General features: G+C 33.4%; 2 protein-coding genes across 2 annotated transcripts in view; one reads left to right on the plus strand and one right to left on the minus strand.

Moving 5' to 3' along the window:
- The window catches only part of LOC145312534 (uncharacterized), a 45,527-nt gene extending 27,503 nt beyond the window's left edge, over positions 1 to 18,024 (minus strand). The window contains exons 1-9 of the mRNA XM_080151789.1: positions 18,020 to 18,024; positions 16,806 to 16,905; positions 7,809 to 7,997; positions 7,287 to 7,414; positions 6,866 to 7,033; positions 5,911 to 5,994; positions 2,566 to 2,639; positions 1,653 to 1,783; positions 1,142 to 1,242 (exon numbers count right to left, since the gene is read on the minus strand). Of these exons, the coding sequence (XP_080007915.1) occupies positions 1,142 to 1,242; positions 1,653 to 1,783; positions 2,566 to 2,639; positions 5,911 to 5,994; positions 6,866 to 7,033; positions 7,287 to 7,414; positions 7,809 to 7,997; positions 16,806 to 16,905; positions 18,020 to 18,024 (980 nt within the window). The remainder of the gene's footprint in view (positions 1 to 1,141; positions 1,243 to 1,652; positions 1,784 to 2,565; positions 2,640 to 5,910; positions 5,995 to 6,865; positions 7,034 to 7,286; positions 7,415 to 7,808; positions 7,998 to 16,805; positions 16,906 to 18,019) is intronic.
- Positions 18,025 to 19,036: 1,012 nt separating this feature from the next.
- Positions 19,037 to 25,737, plus strand: LOC145311728 (vitellogenin-like). Its single transcript, XM_080150698.1, has 5 exons — positions 19,037 to 19,160; positions 19,694 to 19,752; positions 20,065 to 20,172; positions 20,310 to 24,868; positions 24,991 to 25,737. Exons 1-5 carry the CDS (start codon positions 19,127 to 19,129, stop codon positions 25,619 to 25,621), a joined length of 5,391 nt encoding a protein of 1,796 aa, XP_080006824.1. The 5' UTR covers positions 19,037 to 19,126; the 3' UTR covers positions 25,622 to 25,737.

Below are 25,737 nucleotides of genomic sequence, written 5' to 3' on the forward strand. Positions count from 1 at the left end.
TCTTTCTAAATTTTAAAATATATCCATTTTAATCTTAAAACTCAAATAATTGCTAAAAATAACATACTTATGAAGAGATTTTCAAATTTCAACCCACATTAATCGAATGTTATATTTAAAAATACGAAATAATATCCTTTTGTTAAAGATGCAGGATGTTTGACTGTCTGTCTGCGTTTTTCTATCTGACTTTCTGCTTGACCGATATGACCACCCTTTATAAAGAAACTTTCTAAAGGACCTTTAAATATTTTTAAAAAATATTTTGTGAGAGAACTCCTTCATCCTCCCCTCCCAGCTGCCTAAAATAACGATACCCCCATTATGACTTAACCTCTTCCCCTCCCCTTACCATGGAGGAACCTATAAGCTACCTAAATTGACGACAACAATTTCCCTGTCACAATTTCCTCTTATTCAATAGCAATTATTTCAACATCTATATTAATCCAATTGTATGGCAGACTTCTTAGTTTGTATCTGACAAGATTATTTTCCATATAAAATACTAGCATCTGCTCCTCTGGCATCCAGGAGCTCTTTATTTGAAGGGGTAAGGAAAGGAGAAAAATAGCTCAAAACCATTCCAACTTAAATAATCGGTCAATTAGTTATTGAAACCTTAAGGTACAAACATAATATTTATTTATTATATCAAATTATAGACAGTTCTCTGCGGATAGTTAGCTAACAAAAGTGTTATTAATTTTATCATTTTTTTATTTATTCGTAAAAATTTGTCTATTATAGGTTACCATACATGATTTTTCATAATGGCTAAGAACCAGATCTAATCAAACCGATATCGGAATATTGCTACAAATAGGCTTTTGGAATTGTATGCAAAAACCGACAGACGCAACCCAATCTTTCCCACTTTTGTATTAATTTTGTTGGAACATGATTCCAGTTACGTCATATTTTTCTTTCCCGAAAAAGGGAAGGGAGGAAGAAAATCTCTTCAAAAGAGATGGGGAAAAACCCCTTTTCTCTTTTTTTCTTCCCCCCTTCCCTTTTTCGGGAAAGAAAAATATGACGTAACTGGAATCATGTTCCAACAAAATTAATACAAAAGTGGGAAAGATTGGGTTGCGTCAAACTGACAGACCAACAGGTAACGTAGCTTCATTTAAAAACCAACCTGGATGAAATACTCTTATCTGGAGACAAGGACTTCTTGGGTGACAGAGACCTGGGTCCGGCTCGTCTCATTATCAATCTATCCCGTGGTTTCTTCTCGTCCTTGTCCGGGGATAAGGGGATAAACAAATTTGCATAAAGATACAGGGAAGGAAATAAATAATTTTACCTAATTTTTCCAAGAGCTAATAAGTGGGTAAAATTTAAACTATCATCCAATATAAAGAGTTGATTGTTATACAAAATCTATTATACATTTAACGGCAAGAACGTGCACGTGATTTTGGCTGAGTAAGGTAGAATACAATTTAAAGATGTTTACTCAATCCTAGATTTTTCCCCTGAAAATGAACCATCAGGTTTATTCTCCACAAATCTCCTCCCCAAAAATTAGGATTGTCGCCCACTACCCCACTGTGATAATACTTCCTCCTTCATGTACACCCATAAGGTTTAATATATCTATAATACAAAGTAGTATATATATATTACAATTATCCCTTTCTGCCTGCCTGTGTGTCACTGCTGTTACCAGGTGCCTGATGGTGATGGCCATGATTGCCAGCCTGGTGATTGTGGCCATGGTTTCCAGCTAGATGGTTGGTGTGCGTCTCTTTTAGAGGAGTCTTCAATGGCGTTTTTCCTACACAATTTTTGCCTCAAAATATAATAATATCTATAATACAAAGTAGCTTGATGTCTGTCCGTCTTTCCGTCTGACCGTCTGTCTGTCCGTCCGTCCCTTAAGATCTCGGTAACCACTGAACCGATCGGATTCTACTCTTCAGGGAATATACCTACTGGTCCTGTGGTGGTTTTAGGCTATTTTTTTGGGGGGTGGGACACCCCCAACCCCCCCTAAAAATAAAAATAAAACCACCCCCCAAAGATTTTTTTTACATTTTTTGTAAAATCTCAGTAACTGTTGATCAAATTGGGCTCAACCCTTCTGGGAATATACCTACTGGTCCTCTGGTGGTTTTAAGCTATTTTCTTGGGGGGTGGGACACCCTAACCCCCCCAAAAATAAAAAATCCCCACTTCCAAAATTTTTAATTTTTTAAAATTTTTGTAAACAAAAACCAGTAATTGGGGTGGGGGAACCCCACTGCAACATGGGGCGAAGCCCCCACGAATCCCCCCCCCAAAAAAAAAAATTTAAATATTTTTTTTAAATTTTAATTTTTGTGTATGCGAACAACCTAGGCGAAGCCGCTGGTATAATATAAAGAAGAACGATGTCTGTCTGTCTTAAGATTAGGTCTTAATAGCAAATGAACCGATTGGGACAAATTTTTTTAAGGCAAAAGCAAATAAGGGGGATGGGAAAACCCCATCACATCTTCGGGCTAAGCACCGGTGAAAAGAAATGTCAGTCCGTCTGCACGGATGTGACACAAAATTTACCTGTTTGTTGTTAATTACCTGGATGTGTATGAAATCTTTCAGGCTGGTCTGTTCTTCCGCAGGAATAACAAGGTTCTTGAATGGTATCCTCCCTACAGTAATATTTTAATTAGTAACTTTAATAAATATATAAAGTCTAGCTAACAATCTTTTAATTGGACCAATAGAAGTATAATGTAAGAACAATCCGGACTTATTATTGTTTAGAAAGGGCATCATAAATAACTATAAGGTTAACAATTATGTATATTCTTCTACTCTCACCCTTCTATCATTATTAATGGGGATTTAAAATATTATGACATCTAGGTGTGAAATTAAAGTAGAAGAATAGAGGAGACATGATCTATATATGTAACTCTGCCAACAGGGTATTTTTTGTTGTGACTTTGAAATCAACTAATGGCGTCAGAAATATAAACACAACCTAGTCCCAACAAAATAACAGAAAGCAATTTGATAGCAAACAAAAAGGGTCTCAGAAAAAAAATCATGTGCACGCATATGTAATGAATTAAACTTACTTATAAAACTCAATGTGTAAACTAGAAAATAATTTTAAATCTAAACTTTTGTATTATATAACGTAATTGCCACGTTGTACGATTTGAAAAATTGATTAACTTGTAAGCGAAGCTTTTCTATAATTACGCATGAATATTCTTGTAGTTGGTTAGTACGAATTATGAAGCTTAGCAACTCTATAATCGTTACCACAATTTCCGTATGTCTATTTAATTCATGTTGATTTTTAACTTTTTTGGCAACAATTTTTCATCTGATGTTTGGAATACTGATTCCTAGGACATCATAGTACAATGTAAAAGGCGAAACTTCTCTATAATCCAGTCCTTTAAATGTAAGTATGACCTTAATGTTAATGTACGTTTTCCAACTATTTCGGTGCTTCGCTTTTATGGATATTGTCATCCTTGTTTCATAAAATTTGATATGTTTTTATGTACTTTTATGTAGAAGTTAGCAACCCACGACGTGGAGTTATTTTCAAATGCATCAGTAATGTAGGACTAGAGACAGGTTTTCTGACAAACATTATATGATATGCAATACACATATCTTGTGTCAATTTTTTATGTCTGTATAAAAATAATCGTTATTGATTCAAAACTTATTGTCTAACTACAGATTATTTTTTTTACAATATTAAACACTTGATGCACAACCATATATATTGGAAAGTCCTAACTTTGCATGGTAAATGGCTGTAGCTGTTTATATGTAGGCCAATGCATTCCTACTAATCCTATTATTCATGTCAAGTGCCTGATATAAAAGCAGTAGATAACTTTTGTTAAAGTCTTTAATATGATGCTGTGTGGTCCAGTCTCAAAACTGAGACCTACCCATTAGTTTTTAAGAATACTTTTCTTTAAATGTTTATGCATGTGATACATGCAACTTAAATGCCTTAACAATACAGGGATGTGTTGTATAAGACATTTAGAAATATAAGTCAAATAGCATATAAAACTAGCGGCTACACCCCTAAAGGCCCCTATGGGCACTCAAGGTGAGTAGGGGATTATTTTTATAAATTTTGATTTTATAAGGAAAAAAATTAGAGTAAGGAAATTTTGGGAGGGGAGGGAGTTATTTTTATCTAGGGTCGATTTCTCTTCATAGGATGGTGGTATCCGCTCCCAAAATAGTTATAAACCTTCCCATGACCCGTGAGAAGCTACATTGTAAAATAGAATTATAACTGTCCACCAATTTGGTATATCCTTCGGTATAGACAGATAGACATCCTGTTACTATTAAAGTGAATAAGTAATTTTCTTGGAGATATGGATAAAAGACAATGGAAGTGGAATCTAATTCTAAATATTAAGAATTTAAAAAAAAATAATATTGTTGATGATAAATCCTTAATAACCCTGATAAAAATTGACTTGAAATCAAAATAACAACAATTTGTTGGCGCATTTCAATGAAAAATAATTCAATTATATTTTATGGGGTAAATAATGCAACATAATTATGCTGTATTTTATTCTTGCAAAAAAGTTTTACACAATAAAAGACTATTACTAAGGAAACATATTATCCTAGTTCACAGGTAGAATTTTTTTTTTATTTGTTTGTTAAGCTCTTGCTAACCTCAGTTCTGACTGAATTATCCTTTTCAGAGAAGCTTCACATAGGTCAAAGTTTAATGTTTAGGCAATTTTTCTGCCTCCTTTACTCAACATTCAAATACTGAGCACATAGAGGCTAGGGGCGAAGACTTTAGCAAACATATTATTACAAAAAAATAAATAAATTTGTTTAAAATACATAAGGGACGATCATAAAAGGAAAGATTTACTGGCAATAGGAAAGTAGTAGGATAAAAAAGGAAGATTGTTTTTTTAAGAACAATAATAATAAATATCAATAATATCTCAGAAATCTTAACATAAAATAGCAAAATACTGAAATTTTTATGTCAGCAACTTTTCAGATAATGAATGGAAACAAATTGTTTAATCAAATTTAAACTTAACAAAGTAAAAACAGAGATAAAAAACAACAAATTCATAAATTTTGAAAATGTCAATTTTTAAAGGTGCATTAACTGCCAAGTGGACCACTTTTCTGCACTATCTCTCCAGTTTCAGTAATACTCTATATTATCGTCTGAAAAACCTATTTTTTTGTGATTTTAAAAATAAATTTTTCTTCCATCCTAAAGCCTTGAACCACCAACCAGACCATAACATAAAGTATTACTGAAATAGGAGAGGTAGTGCAGAAAAGTGCTCCACTTGGTAAATAATGCCTCTAAAGCTTTGGTGTTTTGGTATACCTAATTTAGTTTCTCCGTTATCTACACTGTTTAATAAAACTTTTAAGAAAATTTTTCAAATTTATGAGCTACGAAATTAATTAAAGAGTTGCTTTTATTTTTTTAAAATTTTTGTTCCAAATTTTCTTTGTTGCAATTACCCAGGCCTAACCTTCATTTTTTGCCTTTTTTGCTAACTTGCAATTTCCTATGTACATTTTGCTGGAAGCACACCTACTCTGTAATTGGATTATAAGTATACTTGTCCGTAATCCTTTTACAGGTCTTAGTTAACCGCAAAACCGATATGATTCTCCTTTAGTGAAGCTTCTTATAGGTCCAGGGAAGGTTTTTAACTATTTAGGGGGGAAGGTATCTTCACCCTCCTTATTAAAAATGACCACGACCCCCATATAAAAATTTACTTTTCTTTTTAAAACTTGAATTGAAATGGGTGGTGATCAAATACACCTCAGCCCACCTTAAGTTCCCCTAGGGGCTTCTAGGTGCGTAGCCGCTAGTTTTAATTCAATCAAAATACATATTTCTAGTCCTGGCGGGCGGATTAAACTTACTTTGAGAAAATTTTCCTTTGTGTCTCATTTTTGTTTATTTTCTGAGGTACCCGAGGCTTTATGTTTCTGGGCTTCGAATAATATCTGAAAAGAAAATTATAATTAGCTCCAGATATAAGATAATGGACGAGAAATCGGTATACATCCACAATAATAATTAACAAAATTACCCTTTCTAAACGTTGAAATTGTTACTTGAAAAGTTTTGACATTGCTAGTTTGAAACAACTAATTGAGCGGATGTGCTACGTATTACGCTTATTTCCAGCCAAAATGTATATTATCAAATATTAAAGTTAAGATTTACAGAATAAACTTTGCATTTTCAAATAGTACAAAATAAAGTATGAAAAATCTTAGAATGTGTTTAATTGCATATGAATGCATGTCTGAATGCAACAAAATACTTTTCTTATTGTCAAGTCAAAGTATACGAATTCTTAATAAAGTAATTAAGAAATGCAAAGCAAATTAATTTTCAAAGTCTTGTACTTTCCATTGATACTTTAGGTACAAATCAGTGACAAAATAAAAAGGTGATTTAAAAGTATGTCTGTAAAGGACGCATATTATAATTCTAATCGAGATCTTCAGTGTTTAGCTTTCCTCACTCAGTCCATTCTGTCTTTATACAAAACTAGTAATCTGTATTCTTGTAACGTTAATTTAAACAAGAGAGAGAGGGGACAATAGGCTGTTTAATGATTATTACCATAGTCCCCAAAGTTTTATAATAACGTTTTCTCATTCGTCGGCTTAACAACTTTGGGAACTTTAGTGAATTTTGATTGGTTCGTTCATTAAGTTGAGTGTTTCAACGTTTCAACCAATAATTTTAATCTACAGAAGGGGTAAATTTTTGTATCAAATTTTGGGATGTACTTCATTTTCTTGGCTAATGTCTTATCCCTTTAGATCCCTGAATTTAAACAGCGAAAACATATATTTTAGTCACCTGATATTTGGTATATCCATATCAGAGACAGACGGCCGTTCCAGCTTTGAGGTTGCTGGTCGTGTACCAGCGGCTGTGCGTCCTCTTGTCCTTCGCCCTCTCGGGGGCAGGTATATCTGCTCAGCTGACCCGCTAGAAGAGCCGGTTTCATCATTACTGCTGTGCTGCCTAAAAACAAGACGATAAGTCATTTTTGTTCAGGAAGGTTGGGGACATTTGACTGTATATTATAATGGTACCCAGATTTGTATAACCACATTATATTATGCTACTTTTATTTAATTGAAATTAGTTGGTTTCAGACTAGCAGGTCCAAATTTTAAACAAATAGTTTTAATCTACATCGGGGTTGATTTTGTATCAGCATTGGGGATCCCTGGTTATTGTTTGATAGGGTATAGAAATGTTCCTTAACGCCTACCTTAGTTTTCTGAGCCTCGCCAGGTTTGTGGAGGTCCTTGTGGCTGGACTCCCATACATTGTCCTCTCATTACACAGCTTCACTGCTGCCAACAATTCTTTCTTGGTCAGGGTCATGTCTACTTTGTCCTGAATAATATTATTATATAGCCAATTAATTCCATTTGAAAAACCCAAAATTAAATATTTTGTTGGCGTAGAGTTGGAGTAAAACTAGTTTTTTGATGTAACTGAAGGAAAGTGGGTAAGATGGGAGAGAAATAATGGAGGAGATTGTGGGTAAATATTTACTTAGAATTGTCAGTATCACATTCCCTTTTCCCTGGGGTTTATTAGGGCATTATCTGTATTGGTGAATTTGCTTTTTGGTAACTTTAACGAATAATTGATACCAAAGTATTTAGCTGATCTTGCTATGTTTAAGATCTCTTCAACAGAGGGACTACTTAATTTATAAAATTGATAATTTGCAGGTTTTAGGATATTGTCAGGGAAGTTATTTAACAACGCACTTTTCACTAACCTTTAGAGATTCATCCAGTATGTTTGGGTGAGCAAGCGTGGCCGTGGCTGGCCGTTCGCGGCTGACTGCTCGGCGTTGACGCCGCCGTTTTGTCCGGCGTGGGTTGAATGTTCGCGAGGAGGGGCCTCCCTCGGATACGGATTCGGTTACTTCACAATCTTCGGACGTCATATTGTTTGAATCTGGGATCTAAAAAGAAAAAAGTTAATAAATAAAATTGTTTATTCTATTGTAATGAGGCTTTAATCCAAAAATTGGTAGATAGACAATGATTTCAGTTCCAAAAAACACATAGTTTGTTTTAGAACATATACTTTTCTATTTTATTTGTTGTCTTAAAAATAATTACTCCTATTATTTCAACAAATGTCATTGTTTTGATTCCCCGGGTTTAAACTAATAAATGTCGTCATCCTTTTAAAAATTAATTTTTTTCTATTATGGTGACTCTTTGACCTCTACAAAGCATTTGATAACATAAATAATCTCCAAAAATTAGGTAATCCTTAAATAGATAAAGTTTATGCCACTATTCACAATGCAAGATGGTCATTGTAAAAAGTTTAGAAATGACAGGGACAAGTATTCTGAAAACATATAAACTATTAAGACAAATGGCGTAAACACTAAACAGTGTAAGTCAGATAAAGAGATTTTGAAATTTCTATTTACATGTTTGCTTGATAGTTTATTCAATCAAATAGTTAGTATTACTTTATTAAAATCTTTCAAACTGCTTGGATTTATTTCTTCAGAAAACCTATTCTTGTTGTAGAAAAATGCAGAATCTGATGTTTAATGTAGCTTAAAGTAACAACCATGACATTAAAACTTTAGCAAAATTAGGAAATTTACAAACTTTGGTGACAGGGATACAAAACAAGGATGATTACATCACAAAAGTAAAAAAAAAATAGTTTTGTTAATAAAATAAAGAAAATATTATCCTCTAACCCTTGCCAAAATCCATGCGAGGCTTTGATTATTTCAATGCTCTTCCAATCCTAATTTTATTTAACATAAAAGCAGCAATTGGTTTAATTTTACAGTTTTTGTTATAATAAAAAGCTAGACCTTACTTGTTTTAGAATTCTTCACTCCATAATCAAGTTTATTAAGAGGGGAATAATTAGAAAATAAGGTACGGGACACTTTTAGAGATGCGTTGTTTCTATGAAAAAAGGGTGGGATGAGTCATTGAGTCATAATTTGATAATCTGATGATAAAGGCTTTAAATGAAGCTTGAAGCTTGCATGAGTTTCACTCGTTTTCCAACAATGCATATTAAGATATTAAATCTTTTATTTTAAAAAATCACGTTTTTCTTAATCGAAACTAATAATATCAACAGGATCTCTGTGTGTATGTTTGTGTATGTGTATGTCTGTACCGAAAAATCTCACTAACCGCTGAACTGATATGGTTTTCCTTTACACTGTACCTTCTTATAGTTCCTGGGAAAGTTTTAAAACTATTTTGTAAGAGGGTATCACCACCCTTCCAAGATAAATCACCCCTAAAAAATACCTTTCCCCCCTAAAAAAAATAACCTCCCCGGTAATTTTTTTTTAACGTATTCTTAAATAGGATCTTCAAATTTAACTCACCCATCTTCCCAAGTGCCCCTAGAGGCCTCTATGGGCTTAGCCGATAGTTGATAATAAAGAGGTTATAAAAAGAAATATTTTCTTTTTACTTTCCTTTGTTTTTGTTATGGTGACTTGCGGATTTTTATTGAAAAGAGTTGAAAATGTAAATAGTTTCATTGTCAATATACTTGTCTATGGAATTTATAAAAATCTGATATTTTCTTTGCTTTATTCTTATGTAAAAGTATCAAGATGCCTGTCTTCGTGTAGCAGAGGATCTTGCTAACGGCTAAACATATATAGTTCTTATTTACAGTAAAGCTTCTTAGAGGTCCAGGAAATGTTTACAAACTGTTTATAACTATTTATAAGAAGGGTACCTCCACCCTTGAAAGTGGAGGGTCGCTCCGTTCCCATTTCCATGAGATGACTATTTTATGACAATGCCAGGCTTTATTTTTACCAAAATTCTAATGAAAATTTAAAGTAAAAAAAAACATGAAACATTATAAAATGAAATAAAATTATTATATTATTATATTTTGTTACACACACACATAAAGTGTGTTACCTTTTTTTATGCTTTATTATTTTTTGGCTACAACTTGGTAAAAAATGCTCACAAATCAGACCTTTTTCGACCAAAGATACTCAAATGGTTCTCTTACAAGCCCAATCAATCAGTTTTAAGATATCTTTATATTTCAAGGAAAATTGATGAAAATACCAAAAAAGGCAAATTTGGGTGTTACCTTTTATATGCACAGATACCATAAAATCAATAGAAAAAATACTTTTTTTTACTTTTCTCTCATTTTAAAAGTTTGATTCTGTTAAATTGGCTATTCTTGAAGGGATTTATGCATTGATTATACTGAAACATAATATTGGATAGAAGTTAATGTATTTTAAATAAATAAAAATTTGGAAAATAAGAATTTCGACCTCTATCACTTCAGAGGACAGCTGCCAACCTCCAGTTGACAGGATATAGTTAGATACTTGTTAGCAATAATAATTAACCCAAAAAGTAAAACAAAAAGTTTTTAATATGGTAAAAAAATGATAATCTAAATCTTAAATTAGGGGATGATGATCTGATCCTGAAGGACGCCCTTACTGGTGGTGATGATGACCCAGATGGTATCCAAGTACATGAGCGTTTAGACAACTCACCTATTGAACTATGGTCCAATTTTTGAATTTATAGCAGCCTCCAATTAAAAGTTGTAACAAGAAATATAACCATCTTTTAAAATCTACTGCATTTACCTTATAAATTGGAGAATTTAAAAACCATGATTGTATGTTTTGAGATTTCTATTGATTGGAGAATGCTACAAATACAAAAATCGCACCATAGTTTAATAGATAAGTTGTCATAATGCTCATGTATTTTGATACCATCTGGGTCATCATCACCAACGGCAAGAGCGTCTTTAAGATCATCATCCCCAAAATTAAGATTTAGATTATCATTTTTTTACCATATTAAATAACTTTTTGTTTTACTTTTTGGGTTAATTATTATTGCTAACAAGTATTGAACTATATCCTGTCAACTGGAGGTTGGCAGCTGTCCTCTGAAGTGATAGAGGTCGAAATTCTTATTTTCCAAATTTGTATTTCTTTAAAATACATTAACTTCTACCCAATATTATGTTTCAGTATAATCAATGCATAAATCCCTTCAAGAATAGCCAATTTAACAGAATCAAAGTTTAAAAATGAGAAAAAAGTAAAAATAAGTATTTTTTCTGTTGATTTTATGGTATCTGTGCATATAAAAGGTAACACCTAAATTTGAATTTTTTTAGTATTTTCATCAATTTTCCTTGAAATATAAAGATATCTTAAAACTGATTGATTGGGCTTGTAAAGTAACCATTTGAGTATCTTTGGTCGAAAAAGGTCTGATTTGTGAGCATTTTTTACCAAGTTGTGGCTAAATAATAATAAAACCTAAAAAAAGGTAACACACTTTATAGGTAGCATGTGGTTTGATGAATTAAATTAATTTTGCACTGGAGGACTAGTTAATACCAGCGCTTGACGTCAGCTTAAATCAATATCGAATATTTATATGGACTTTTTGGCAGGGAATGGACACCTTACAGCAATCATTTTACCAGTAAAAAAATTATTTCAACTAGGTATAATGCATAATCTTTGAAGAACCTGTATTAAGTCTATGGTAGCCTTTGACTATAAAATATTAATATTTTAGGTTCAAATTTTGCTAAATTCACAAAAAAAAATCTTATGTTTTTTAGGGACAGGTTATCAAATAAAATTAATATAAACTTATTCAACTCTTTACTACATACAATATTCATTTTATCAATTGTTATGTTAATTAGTCAAATAAAACTGCCGAGGAATCGTATCCAAGACCAAATTAGGTTATTGCCAATTTTTCTAAGGTTTAGCATTATATTTTAATTGGTTGGGTTATGCTTTATCAATAAAAAACCTTTCTTCTATATCATGTCGTATGAAAATTGAACGAACAGCTTTTAAAGGGTGGTAAGTTGATGCCTCATTTGAATTTACTAAGAATTAAAAACTGAGAAAAATACAATTTAGGAATGTTACTTTTTAGCAATGGATATTCCTAGGGGGTTAATATCCAACCCCCCAAAATATTCTCATAGCAACTAAGGATTTTTTTTTAATTCACAGGGCTCACATTAAGGGCTCATTTTTCAGCAGAGCTCGGCAACTAGTCCGAGGATTTGATTAACATTGGCCAATTTGTAGGATGAATCAAACTCCCTAATTGTGTTACCAAACCTCAGCTACCCTAAGTCACCCTTGCTTTTAGTACATGATAATTCAAATTGATTTTAGTTATTAAAAACAAACCCAGTTACCTTATTTATGATTGATTTATTGTACATTAATATGTCATGTTATATTTTATTAACATAGTAACCACTAAACCAAACCTTGTTAATAATTGAAAAGGTTAATTAATATTTAAAAAGTTTTGGCCTAGATAACGATTAATAATGTCATACGAGGTGTATGGGTAGTTCAAGGACAGGTCAATGTATTCTATTATAGATTGGATTTAAATTGTTGTCTGTAAATCTTTGATCAGCCACACCAACCTTTTAATGCTAGTCTTTTGATATAAAGTCTTAACTGGATAACATTAGTGCCTTCTTATGAAGTACGAAATTTCCCAAAATCCTACAACAAATATTTTTTTCATTATACTTACTAACTTATTATTAGATTCTGTTTATTTTTTTTATTGCTGTTGGAGGTAATTGTCCTTTTTACAAAAGTATTATCATTATAAATGTATTAGATATTCATTAGTACATGTGGATATTATTTATTTATTGTACTTTGATAATATTCTTGGTTTTATAGGCTTTTATAAAGTTTAAACTACACTCCAAATAATTCTTTCAGCTTTGAATAGGTAAAAAATAATAATAGGTCATTTATAGAGAAAGTAAAAAATAACATTTATAACTTTAAAACATTTTATGTAAGATTTAAATTAACCCTCCATTTATCCATCCCTTCAACTAAAACATCCAGGTTTTAATTTTTGTTTGGGGCGTGAGAGTTAACCTAATTTTTTATGCTTGACTTGATTTGTCAAAACTCAGAGATTTGAACCAAAAGTTTTTTTTTTTTGAGGGGGGGGGGAGAGGGTACCTAAAATATACATCATTATCCACTCATTTGGAGGTCCTTGCATTCAACACTTTTTAGTAATATGCATCAATGAACAGGTTTAGTAAAGTAGTTGTTTTATGACTTCATCAAATCTTAGGCAAAAAAAATGGATAAAATAGAACACAAGTATGATATCACATTTAAGTAGCGGAGACAAGTTAAGAAGAAAAGAATATTGTTTTCACCTTTTCCAAAAATTTCAAAATTAATCTAGGACCTCTAAAACAATGATTTCCAAATAGCTTGTTTGTGTGTGTGTCATACTTTTTAAGGTTTGGCATATATGTATCTTCATTGGATTTGTATTAGTGTTTGTATTAGTATCTGTCTAAATGAAATTTTTGTCTAACTTGGCTATTATTGAGAAATAATTTCCAGATGACTTTCCAGTTCTATACTATGCATGTTTCAATTTTTTTTTTTGAATCATAAAAACTAGTCTTCATTCTTTTTTATTTTTGTCAATATTTATGTGTGAAGATTGGTAAACTAAAAAAAAATAAGAATCTTTTATACTAATTCATAATTCCTACAAATTATGATTTTTAAGAAAATTTAAGATACTAAGGATCATACAATATAATGGCTAGCATAATATAACTAAGGATGAATATAAAGAGTAGCTATACAGACTAACTTAATGAAGGTATAGAGTAGCAATGTTTCTAGAAATCCGATAATATTGGCGAATATTCCAACTTGTTTCAATGTTTCCGGTGTCCTGATGAAAAAACGATAACAACCAGCTTCAAGTGAAATTCACGATAAACCTTCTTATTTCTAATTGAAGGTCTTTTTGGGATTATACAATTGTTAAATTTTAATTTGTTTTTAAAGTGTTTAGCTATACAAATGTCTAAAAAAATCAGCCGTGGGACGTCATAAAAATACGTCTGAATCCTCTCTTTTTTAGAGGTTTCCTTTTCCACTTCTCCTTTCATATTCATTTTTATGTCGTCACACTGTTAATTTTTTGAGATACTTTGTAAAACTTCAAAAGAATAAACTATATAAAAATTGCATGGGCTATCTCTATTGAAACTAGCGACAAGGTTCCTAAACTTTTTTCTCTCGATTTTTTCCTTGGACGATTTCAATAGGAGGGTTTAGGTACCATCTCCCAAAATAGTTATAAACCTTCCCTTGAGCTATAAGAAGCTTCCAAATAGGTAGAGCGGTTGGCGAAATCTTAACCTACATACAGACAGACCTCCTGTTACTTTTAGTAAGGATACGCTTTATAATCATTCATATTAAACTGTTTATGCACATATATCCTTTTGTACCCCGTGTAAATTACTTGTTTTAATTTTAGATTAAGGTTCAAAAGAAGGTGTATCAACTTTTTTTTTATGGCTAGCCGGTTCTTTTAGTAAGTAGTAGATGTAAAATTTTTCATAGAATTCAGATATGCAATCGGTTTTTTTGTAGACCTCTTATTTTTTAAGTAATTTAAGTTTTTTAAAAAAATAATTAAGTCGGTTTTAAGGTACTAAAACGCAACAAAATAAAAGAATAAAATGGCCAGTAAGAACAAAAATAGTAAGATCTTTAATTTGACACCTTACTTTTAAAATTCTGTTGAGTAATTATTGAAAAAATCTATTTTTTTAACCTCGGTTTAATAAAACCTTTAGACCTAAATATTTTCTCAAACAGACATAAAAAACATGGGTTCATATATACCTTTAGAATCAGAAAAATATTACGAATCCATTGTAAGCAAAATTGAAAAAAAGTAAAAAAATATAAAAATATAAAAATGGCCAATTGTATTTTTTGTTCTGGCAACACAATTGTCTTCCCTTTTTTACCCCCTCTTTACCCCCTCTATACCCCCTTCCCATTTTTATACCCAATTCAAAAGTTAAGACGTTGCCTGTACAATATAATATGATATTTTCATATAATTCCTTTTATTGTAGTTTATATACTATATTGTAAACTTTTTTTTTCAATTTTGCTTACAATGGATTCGTAATATTTTTCTGATTCTAAAGGTATATATGAACCCATATTTTTTTACTTGTGAAATGATAAAATTGAGTTCAAAGTTTTTATTCTCGTGGGTTTAAAAAAATCGATTTTTTAAATAATTACCTGACAGAATTAAAAAAGTAAGGTGTCAAATTAAAGATCTTACTATTTTTGTTCATAATGGCCATTTTCTTTCTTTTTTTTGTTGCATTTTAGTACCTTAAAATCGACTTAATTTTTTTTTTTTAAACTTAAATTACTTAAAAAATAAGAGGTCTACAAAAAAACCGATTGCATATCTGAATTCTATGAAAAATTTTACATCTACTACTTACTAAAAGGACCGGCTAGCTATAAAAAAAAAGTTGATACAACTTCTTTAAAAGAAACATTTTTGACCTTAATCTAGCTGATTTTTTAGTTTTAAGATTTTTAAGATTTGGTTCAATAGATACAACTGATGAAATATTTGCATCCAATAACTTTCCATTGAAAGTTGAACACTTAGTGATGCGCTAACACAAATATTTACCATTGCGTCGTCACCAAATATTTCATATTTTAGGACAAGTTTTCAATAAGACAAATGTTATCATTATTTTGGCATTCTGGAGCAGTTATGGATAAATGGGGGTATGGGTAAAGGGGGGTTGAGGGGGGAATTGTAATTGAACCCCGCTGCGTGTTTCATTTTATTAGAGAATTCTGAAATCTAGTGTAAGATCCAAGTAAAAATACATCCATTACTAGATTGTAGCTCAAAATATAAAGACGTTAAAAGTTTTTTTTTTAACAGTTGCAAGGTCAGACTATGACAATTGACAATATTGGAAGGAATCAAGAGACTGTCTTAGGCAATTAACAGGTTCAACTCATTATTTTGATGCACAGTTCATGTCCAGACAAAGATCTTGCAATTAAAGGGTTAATTGTCTGTAATATTGACTAAATTATGCATTTTTTATCAACCAAATCAATTTTCTTTCAGTTTTTGTCCTTTAATTTAAATCGGATACATAGGTCAAGTCATTCTCCCATTAATGTTACACATTATATTGACACAACCCAATCTTTCCAGATTTTGTATAATTTTTGAGGAACACGACGTCCAGTGACGTCATATTTTTCTTTCCCGAAAAAGGGAAGGGGGGAAGAAAATCTCTTCAAAAGAGATGGGGAAAACCCCCTTTTCTCCCATCTCTTTTTTTCTTCCCCCCTTCCCTTTTTCGGGAAAGAAAAATATGACGTCACTGGACGTCGTGTTCCTCAAAAATTATACAAAATCTGGAAAGATTGGGTTGTGTCATTATATTTGTTAATTCTAAATTCTATAATAAGTGTCTTTGTTACAGTAAGCTGTATTATTATTTTTACTTGTGGTAAATTCCCCTTTGCTATAAGCTTTAAGGTCAAGGGTGGGGTAAAAATAACTCTTTTGTTGTAGTACATTGTGTTTTATATATACTGTTGTATGCCTTACAAAAAAAAAGAACCTAAAAAGCTCAAAGTTTTGACATAAAACATGTAAGTATAATTTAATTTCGATAGAAAATTTTTTTAAGCTTTCAACAGCGTAATTTATCCAGTAAGATTAATTAACATTTCAGCAAAGCTTCAACAAAGTCGTGATGATATCTTAAGATTTTGAATGCCTACAATTAAACTTTGAACAGAGCATCATAGAAGTTCAACAAGGATTATATATCAAGGAAGCTACACCAAATAAAACATTACCTGATCTGAACAAGCAACTTTGACAGAAGATCTTCTTGTACACTTGGCACAGTTGTAGTACACCAGCTGTACACAATGAGTACACTTGATGTACACAACCCTGTTCACAATTATATTCAAGTGGAAGCAGGTTGAGAACAAGGATGACAATTTCCAAACAAAAATAAAGCTTTAAGATTTAATTCATAATGCAATGTGTCTAGGATGTTGTGATTATAAGCCCGATATGTATTTTTTTTATAATTTTCAAGTAAAATATACAGATTGTAAACTGTAAGGATAAACCAATCGATGTTTCATATAAACAGTTTATAAATTACTAGAGGCTTCGCCCCTAGCCTCTAGGGGCTTTGCCCCAAGAGGTAATTAAAAAAATAAAAAATAAAAATTAAGTACTATTGGTGCCGCCAGTAGTTTTATGGCAGAACTAACTTCCTCATAAACAAAAATGGGGGGATTTTTGTTTTTTGGGGGGTTGCAGGTGTCCCATCCCCCAAGAAAATAGCTTAAAACCACCACAGGACTAATAGGTATATACCCTTAAGAGTAGAATTCAATCGGTTTAGTGGTTACTGAGATCTTAAGCTTCAGACGGACGGACAGACATCATTCTACTTTGTATCATATATAATTATTAGTAATAAATATTCTAAAGGAAGATCGAATCCTTTTAAAGGAGTTATTTGGAAGAAAGTTAAAAGCAAGAAAAGTTGCTTGGACTAAAAACGTGGCCGTAAATCAAATGCTTCCACCATAATGAAAACTGTTCCTTAGAAGAGAAGTGAAAGGTGTCCAACAGCTATTTGTACAATTATCTATAGCATGTACACTATTCTGCACTGTGTTCACTACTTAGTCCAACAACTCTAGTGTACAATTATCTATAGCATGTACACTATTCTGCACTGTGTTCACTACTTAGTCCAGCAACTCTAGTGTACAATTATCTATAGCATGTACACTATTCTGCACTGTGTTCACTACTTAGTCCAGCAACAGTGGTGTAAAAATTTCGATATGATGTACACTATTTTGCGCTTTGTTCAAGTATAGAATACTATTACAGGTTTTTTTTATTCAAATAAAGTTTATCCTAATTTAGATTTCTTTATAACTAGAATACGAATATTTACTTATATGAATTCTTTAAAACTTTTAATAGAATTCTGTTTATTTATCTTTGAATATAAAAGAATCTTTCCTCAAAAACAAACTCCATTTTAATTCATCTTTTCCATAAACTTTTATATGTAGTCGAGATGAAACATTATTTTCTGAAAAAAAAACAATAAAGCACAAACTGCACCTAACTGTTACAGGAATCATTATTACAAATTTAAAATTAAAGGATATATACCTAAATCAACAATAGTTAAGAGCTGTCTGTTATGGATCTAAGGATTAACCGACCCTAAATGTGAAAAAAACCTTGCTTTTAAAAACATAAAACATTTATATAAATTAGTATATTATATATTAAAATAGTGTTTTTGTAATACAATAACTGCCATGTATACTAAACTTAGAAAGGTAAGTGATATTAGATTTTTAAAACTATGCTAGTAACCAAAAATTTCAAACTAGTTTGGACTTTGGGGACTTTTATTGATTTGTTGGCAAGAATTAGTAGTTTTAAACATTCAATAATTTCCACCATAGATTTTAATAAACAATAGGGTTCATTTAGATCAATTTACATCTTTTTTCTTATCCGTTAAAAACCCTCTTTAGATATGTCAGATGCATGAGATAATATTTGATTGGTGAAATATATATTTTTAGAAAACTATGTCATTAATTTACCTTCTGCTTTAAAAAAAAAGGTAGATACGTTTAATAAGTTAGACCTTTACCGGAATAGGCGTGTCTCTCACCAATTTATTGATCATACGCTTTTAGTTAATTGTTTAGGTTTACCGAAGTACTGTACCATAATTGTAAATTACCAAAAACAAGTGTAAAGTGTAATGCCTCAGTTACGAGGCATAACTAATGCTGGGGCTTAAAATTTGTAAAGTTATTCTAATAGAATAATAATAAAGGTTTGCTATCTGAGCCAAATCTAACCTAAACCATTCTACAATTATCAATATCTGTGATGGTTTTAATCCTCCTTTGATTAATATAGTATATATTTTGATTATGATATTATATATTTGCTTTTCATGAAAAACTAGTACTACAAATATATAAAATTGTAGATGCAGCTCCACACATGCAACTTAAAATATGCTGACTCAGGATTATCTTTGTTCTAGCTGGGTATAAATTGTGTCTGCTCTGTTCATTCTTCAGTCAGTTTCCTTAGGATTAGACTCAAGATGAGAAGCTCCTCCATTCTCATCCTCCTTATTGGTAACTATTTCATATTCAGTTATTTCTACACTGTATACTTTTCAATATATAAATCTTTATAATATTTTTACATTTGCTATAAATATGCTGTTAAATTCAGTACCTCTATGTATTGATCTTTTTTGAAAGTTTGATATATATTAAACTTAATTTTAACAGTTGACTGCAATAAAATTTTAGTTTTCAGATTGATTTTTAAAAGTTTAATGATTTCTGAAAGTTTATTTCAACACAATATTATAATATTTCTTGATTCTTTTGTGCACTTTATGTAAAACTTTTTAGCCCATATATACATTATTTCAAAAATAATTTTCAACATTTTCTGGATAATCTTTATTTTACAGTATACTTTTTTTAAATGTGAACTTCAGATAATTTTTTTTTACTGTGTATGTATTATAAAAACTTTTTCATTTTATTCCTTTTATTTTTATCTTTTTTCCATCTTTACAAAGACATGAAATATTTTTATTGAAATGAGTTATAAACTCTCCCTTAATCCCAGTTTTAAAAATTGGAATTTTTTGCAGGAGCTGTGGCCTGCGAGCCCTTCTTCCAGACTGGAAGAGAACATGAATTTTACTATAAGGTAATTTTTAACATTTTTTTCAGGGTTCTGTTTTTCTTTAAAAATTAAGCTAACAAACAAACCTGACAACTATTACTTCCTGTTTCAAATTAATGATATCTGATTTCTTAAGCATCGCTTTCAAGGTTGTTAGCAAAATTGTATATCAACTCATTGATAGGTTACAATTTCAGTTTAAAATAAATTTTTCTTCCCCTTTCTCAGATTACAATTTTGATACCTTGGAAATACTATAAGGAAGAACAGTTTTACTTACTTATACCCGGAAAATTTTAAATTTTTGAAACAAATTTTAATATTATTAATGTCTAGGGTAAGATGTTGACTGGAATTCCTGAACTGGATGCCCAGTACTCTGGACTTACCATGGAAGGAAAAGTTATCCTTCAATCCCTTGGAACCCAACAATACAGACTTGCTGTAAGTATCTCTCATTAAAAATTTTTGTAGCACAGAATTTTGATACCTAAGACTTATTTTAAAGTAATATTGAATAGAACAAATAATATGGATAATAACTAATACTTTGAAAATTCTATTATAATGTATTTATTTAGATGAAGGACGTTAAATACAGCAAATTCAATGAAAGACTTTCTGAGGACAGATCTCATAACTGGAGAGAACTTCGCACCCCTGAGGCTGCTGAAGTTCCCTATGAGTACCAGACCTACCTGGAGTACCCCATTGAGTTCACCATGGAAGATGGTGAAATAAGAAGTCTCAAGGTCTCCGGTGAAGAACCTGTCTGGGCCACCAACCTGAAGAAGTCTCTGGTCTCTTTGATCAAGGTTCAACTTCCCTCCCAGCATGACATTAAGAGTAACACCGTCAGAGGATCCACTACCTTCCCCAGAGTTTGGGAGGTCATGGAGCAAGGTCTTGATGGCAAGTGTGAGAACACTTATCAAGCCCTTGAAATCCCTGAAGCTGAGCTTCCTGAGCTTGTTGAGGCTAAGTACATTGACAGAGAAAGATGCCAAAACAGAAAGATCTTCCAGGTTGTTAAGAGCAGAAATGTCAACAAGTGCTCTGAGAGAACTGCCTACCAAGTTAATCAACCTGGTAAGATGCTTTGCCCTACTGGCAACTGTGACAACATGTGGCAGAGAACTTCTTTGACTAGATACTTTGCATGCGGTTCCTCTGAGCAAGATATGGAACTGGAAGTTATTGTCAATGAAGCTGAACTTCACCAAAACCTGAGAGCTTACAACACTGAAAGTGTTGTCTCTGGTGTTAAGCAGATCCTTAAGGTTGAAGAGGTCAGAAGTGAACTTACTTCTCTGCCTCAAATTCCTACTCCTAGAACTGTTGAAGGCTTGTTCTATGAATACCCTCTGCCCCATGGTGAGAGATCTGAAAGCTATAGAGATCAACAACAAAAGCTGAGAGAAATGCCTGTTACCTCTGACTTCCTCTCTGCTCTTGGCAACAAGGAAGAACATCCCATTCTTTCTAAGCTGTCTCCTTCTACTCTGAAGCAAAGAATTATCCAACAACTTGAAAAGTTGACTGAAGATTTGGAAGAAGTTGAGCAATTTGGCAAGAAGCAAGTTTCTGCCAATGTTATGGCTATTTCCAAGGTTTTCTCTCTTTTGGGAACTGAAGATATGAAGTCTATGTATGAACAGGTCAAGCAACAAAGATCTAATGAGCAACAAAGAGAGCTGATGATCCAACTTCTCCAAGAAATCACTGTTATCTCTGGAACAAGCCCTGCTATTGTCTTTGCCAAGCATCTTATTGAATCTAGAGAGATGGGAGTTTTCAGAACTGCTATGACTATTTCTATGCTGCCCCATTACATCAGAACCCCCACCATTGAGCTGATCAATGAAATCTTTGAACTGATCAAGTCTCCTGCTATCCAAGAACATGATTCTGTTAAGATGAATGCCATGCTTGCTTTTGGAACCATTGTCAACAGAGCCTGCCTTGACCATCACAGAGAACAAAGATTCCCTGTCTTTGTTTATGGTGAATTCTGCAGCTCCAAAAACACTGAAATCACCAACAAGTACATCCCCTACTTGGTCAACCAGCTTGAATCTGCCAGAAACCAAGGTGAGAAGGCTGCTGCTATCCTTGCTCTTGGAAACCTTGGCCATGAATCTGCTCTGCAAATTCTTATGCCTTATATTGAAGGTAGAGACCAAGTTACTCCATTTGAACAAAGAATGGCTATCTACTCTCTTCACAACTTTGACGAAGATCGCAGACATGAAGTCATGAAGGTCTACTCTTCTCTTGTTTTCAACCCATCTGAGGAAAGATATACCAGAATTGCTGCTCTCTCCATGATGCTCAACCTTGAACCCTCTACTGTTGTCTTCCAAAAGCTTGCCACCTCTACTTGGTTTGAGAAGGATACTGAATTCCACAAGTTTGTCTATGCTACCCTGAAGAGCCTCAGTGAAATTGAGGAGTCTCAGCAACCCAATGCTCATACTCCCCTTTACAGAAACTCCCACAAGGCTAGGCAAGTTATCAGCATGGCAAAGGCTGTCCCTACTGGATTCTCCTATTCCCTGAACCACTTTGGAGCTGAATGGCTGAAGAATCTTGAGGTTGGATATCATGTCCATTATGCTCACACTGTTTCCCAAAGACTGCAACACTTCTATGGTAAGATTGAATACTTCTTGCAACAACTTAAGTTTACCCCCATTGAATTCTGCTCTTACATGTCTGGAATGGATCTCTCTAATGAGATCAGCAAGGTTTTCAGTTCTGAAGAAAAGAAGTCAAACCAAGAGTGGGAGGAGATCATTTCCAAGCTGTCTCTGAAGAGCCAAGTCAAGGATGAAACTCCCTTCCATGCTGGTGTCTGGGCTAGAATCTTTGATGATGTCCAAGTTATGTATGGTGTTGAACCTGAACACATCAGATCTGTTACTGAAAAGGTTAAGAAGGCCATTGAAAACCCCAAGAGATACAAGGAAGAGATCTGTGGAAAGACTCCTCTTAACTTTGTCAAGGTCAACAACTGGGCCCCTACTGAGGTTGTCATTCCTTCTGACATGGGCTTCCCCATCATTATTGAACTGCACATGCCTGGAGTTATGTCTGTCCAAGGAGAACTTGAAGTTGAATGCTCTGGAGTTATTCCTTCCATCAACCTTGAAATGTCCACCAAGGGATCTTCCTCTCTGACTGGATATGTTGGTACCATCTGCCCCTTCACTATGGAAGTCATTGCTACTGGTGTTGAAGAACAATTTGATTTCAACTACCCTATGAAGATGACCACCCATTTTAAGAATGGTAAGTTGAACATGGTTTTTGCCCACAACGAGAACACTAAGTCCTCTACTCAAGAAATTGATCTGGTTTCCTATGTTGTCAGGCCTTTCACCACCATCAAGCCTATTGTGTATGTTGATGGCCTTCCCCTTTCTGCCCACAAGAACACCAAGACTATTCATTCTGAGGACAAGCCTAAGTCTTTGACCATGCCCTATGGTGAAACTTTTGGCCTTGACCTGAAGGTTAAGATGAACACTGAAACTAATGTTTTTGGTACCCAGGGACTTATGGATTATGCCTCTCTGTACAACTATAACCCCATTAACATGATCCTCTTCAGCTGGACTAGCAGTGCCATGACCACCAATGGCCTTGCCTCTTGCAGAGACCATGAATTTAAGCTGATCTACAACCCAAGCAGATCCCAAACTTCTGAAGTTGAAATTGATCTTTCTTTTGTTTTGGCCCTGAAGTCTAAGGATAGTGAGCCTAAGATTGTTAAAATCACAAGCCAACAACAACAGCAACAACAACAGCAACAGCAACAGGAACAACAACAACTGAGATTCCAAACTGTTCAAATGCAAGCCTCTATGATTGAACATCAAAAGATTCAAAGAGCTATAGAAAAACTGCAAATTGAGGAAGGATATGGCTTGAACTGCAACCTGGAAATCACTCTGAGAGGAGGCAAGCCCAAGACTTACACTTATGAACTGAGTGCTGCTCATGGACTTAGACATCTCAGCCAAAAGTGGAACCTTCATCTTGAAACCCCCAGCTCCATGGATATCTGTGTTGAGGGCAAGTTCACTCTGCCTGAATTCTCCCTTAGAGAGGAACAATCCTCCAAGGTTGAAATTTTCTACCAGAACACCATTGGATTCGGTAAGACCTGTGAAGAGCACAAGATTGAAGTCAGAGGTACCACTGGTGTTTCCAGAAACCAAGAGAAGAGAAGCAAGTCTTCTGAAGAGTCCAGAAAGTGTGAAAAGTACTCCAGAAAGGTTAGTGAGCTCAGAGAAATCCTGAGATCTAAGCAACAACAACAGGCTCAACAGCAACAACAACAGGCCCAGCAACAACAACAAGCCCAACAACAACAAGGTCAACAACAAACCCAACAACAACAAATTCAAAAGGTCCAAGGCGAGCTTATCCAAGCCCATGAAAAGAAACAGAGATATTGTGAGGAAAAGCGTGATCTTGAAAGAACTCTGGATGAGGTCAAGTTTGAGATCACTCACACTCCCATGCCCACATATGTCAGACAATATGTTAGATACCTGGATTTTGTTGTTAAGGGTGCCCTTGCTCCTTACATGACCAAGTATGAATCTTCCCACCTTGAAAACAAGATTGAGGTTGAGCTGAACTTTGACAAGGAATCTCACACTGTTGATATGGTTTTGACTACTGGTGAGGAGGAAATCAAGTATGAGGATATCCGCCTCCCTGAACAACTCAGAAACATCATCCCCATTGTTGCTTCTTCTACTCCCTCCAAGAAGATCTCCTCTGCTATCAAGGGTGCTGAGATCTACCCTAAGTGCAAGGTTGGTGAGGGTGTTGTGGAATCCTTTGACAAGAAGTCTTACCAATACCAACTTGATGACTGTTTCCATGTCCTTTCTGCTGAGACTCAACATGACAATGAATATGCTGTTCTTGCCAAGGAAAGCAATGGAAAGAAGGAAATGAAGTTCTTTGTCTCTGGATCCAAGCTCACTGTTGAGCCTTCTGAACAATACACTGAATCTAGAAAGGAGTATGATATTGAATTTGATGGTGAAAGAATTGAGCTTGAAAGAAATGAAAAGAAAGAGCTTAGAACTAGAGGCCAAGGACACTACTGCAAGCTGTGGAGGTAAAATTTTAACCTACTAGTATTAAATTACCTATTAAATGATGATCTAAACTTTGCTATTAGAAAATTATTCATCTCAATATGATGTTATGATATCTTACAAAATATTTATTCTTATTTAGATCTGCTGATGACGTCATTGTTGTTGAAACTCCCTACAGCAGAGTTGTCTATGATGGCAAGACTATTGAAATTGAATACACCAGATTGACCCATTCTGAACTGAAGGGTCTGTGTGGAAACAACAACCAAGACAAGCGTGATGAGACTGTTACTGCTCAAGGTTGCTCCATTAAATCTTCCCAAGCTGCTGCTCTCTCCTTTAGAGTCCAATCTAGATCTTGCTCTGCTCTGTCCCAACAGCAACAACAAGTCCAACAACAACAACAGCAACAACAGTGCAAGACCATTAAAGCCAATCAACAACAACAGAAGAAGACTGTCAAGCTTGCCCAGATTGCCCAAAAGGAATCTGAAGAATGCTCTCAAATGAAGCATGCTCTTGTCAAGCAAGGAAAGACCATTTGCATCTCCCAGGTTCCTGTTGTTGAGTGTGGAAATGGTTGTGAGGCTAGAAGCAACATTGAAAAGGTTGTTCCTTTCACCTGTCTGCCTGCCAACAGACCCAGAGTTGCCAAGCTCTACGAAGAGAAGGTCAGACGTGGAGAGATCCTTCCTGAACTCAGAAACATGGACAATGCTTTCAGATCTGAGATGAAGGTTCCTTCCTCTTGTGCTCACCCCGGACTTTAAATAATCACCATCAAGACTATAGACTAATATGACTTTTTAACTTTAATTAAATTTAATTTTCAACTTTGTAATTGTAATTTAATGACTTTTGACCTTAATAAAACAATTGACAATTA

Source organism: Acartia tonsa, chromosome 2, assembly GCF_053477335.1.
Source record: "Acartia tonsa isolate MP-2025a chromosome 2, ASM5347733v1, whole genome shotgun sequence".
NCBI classification, from domain to species: Eukaryota; Metazoa; Arthropoda; class Copepoda; order Calanoida; family Acartiidae; genus Acartia; species Acartia tonsa.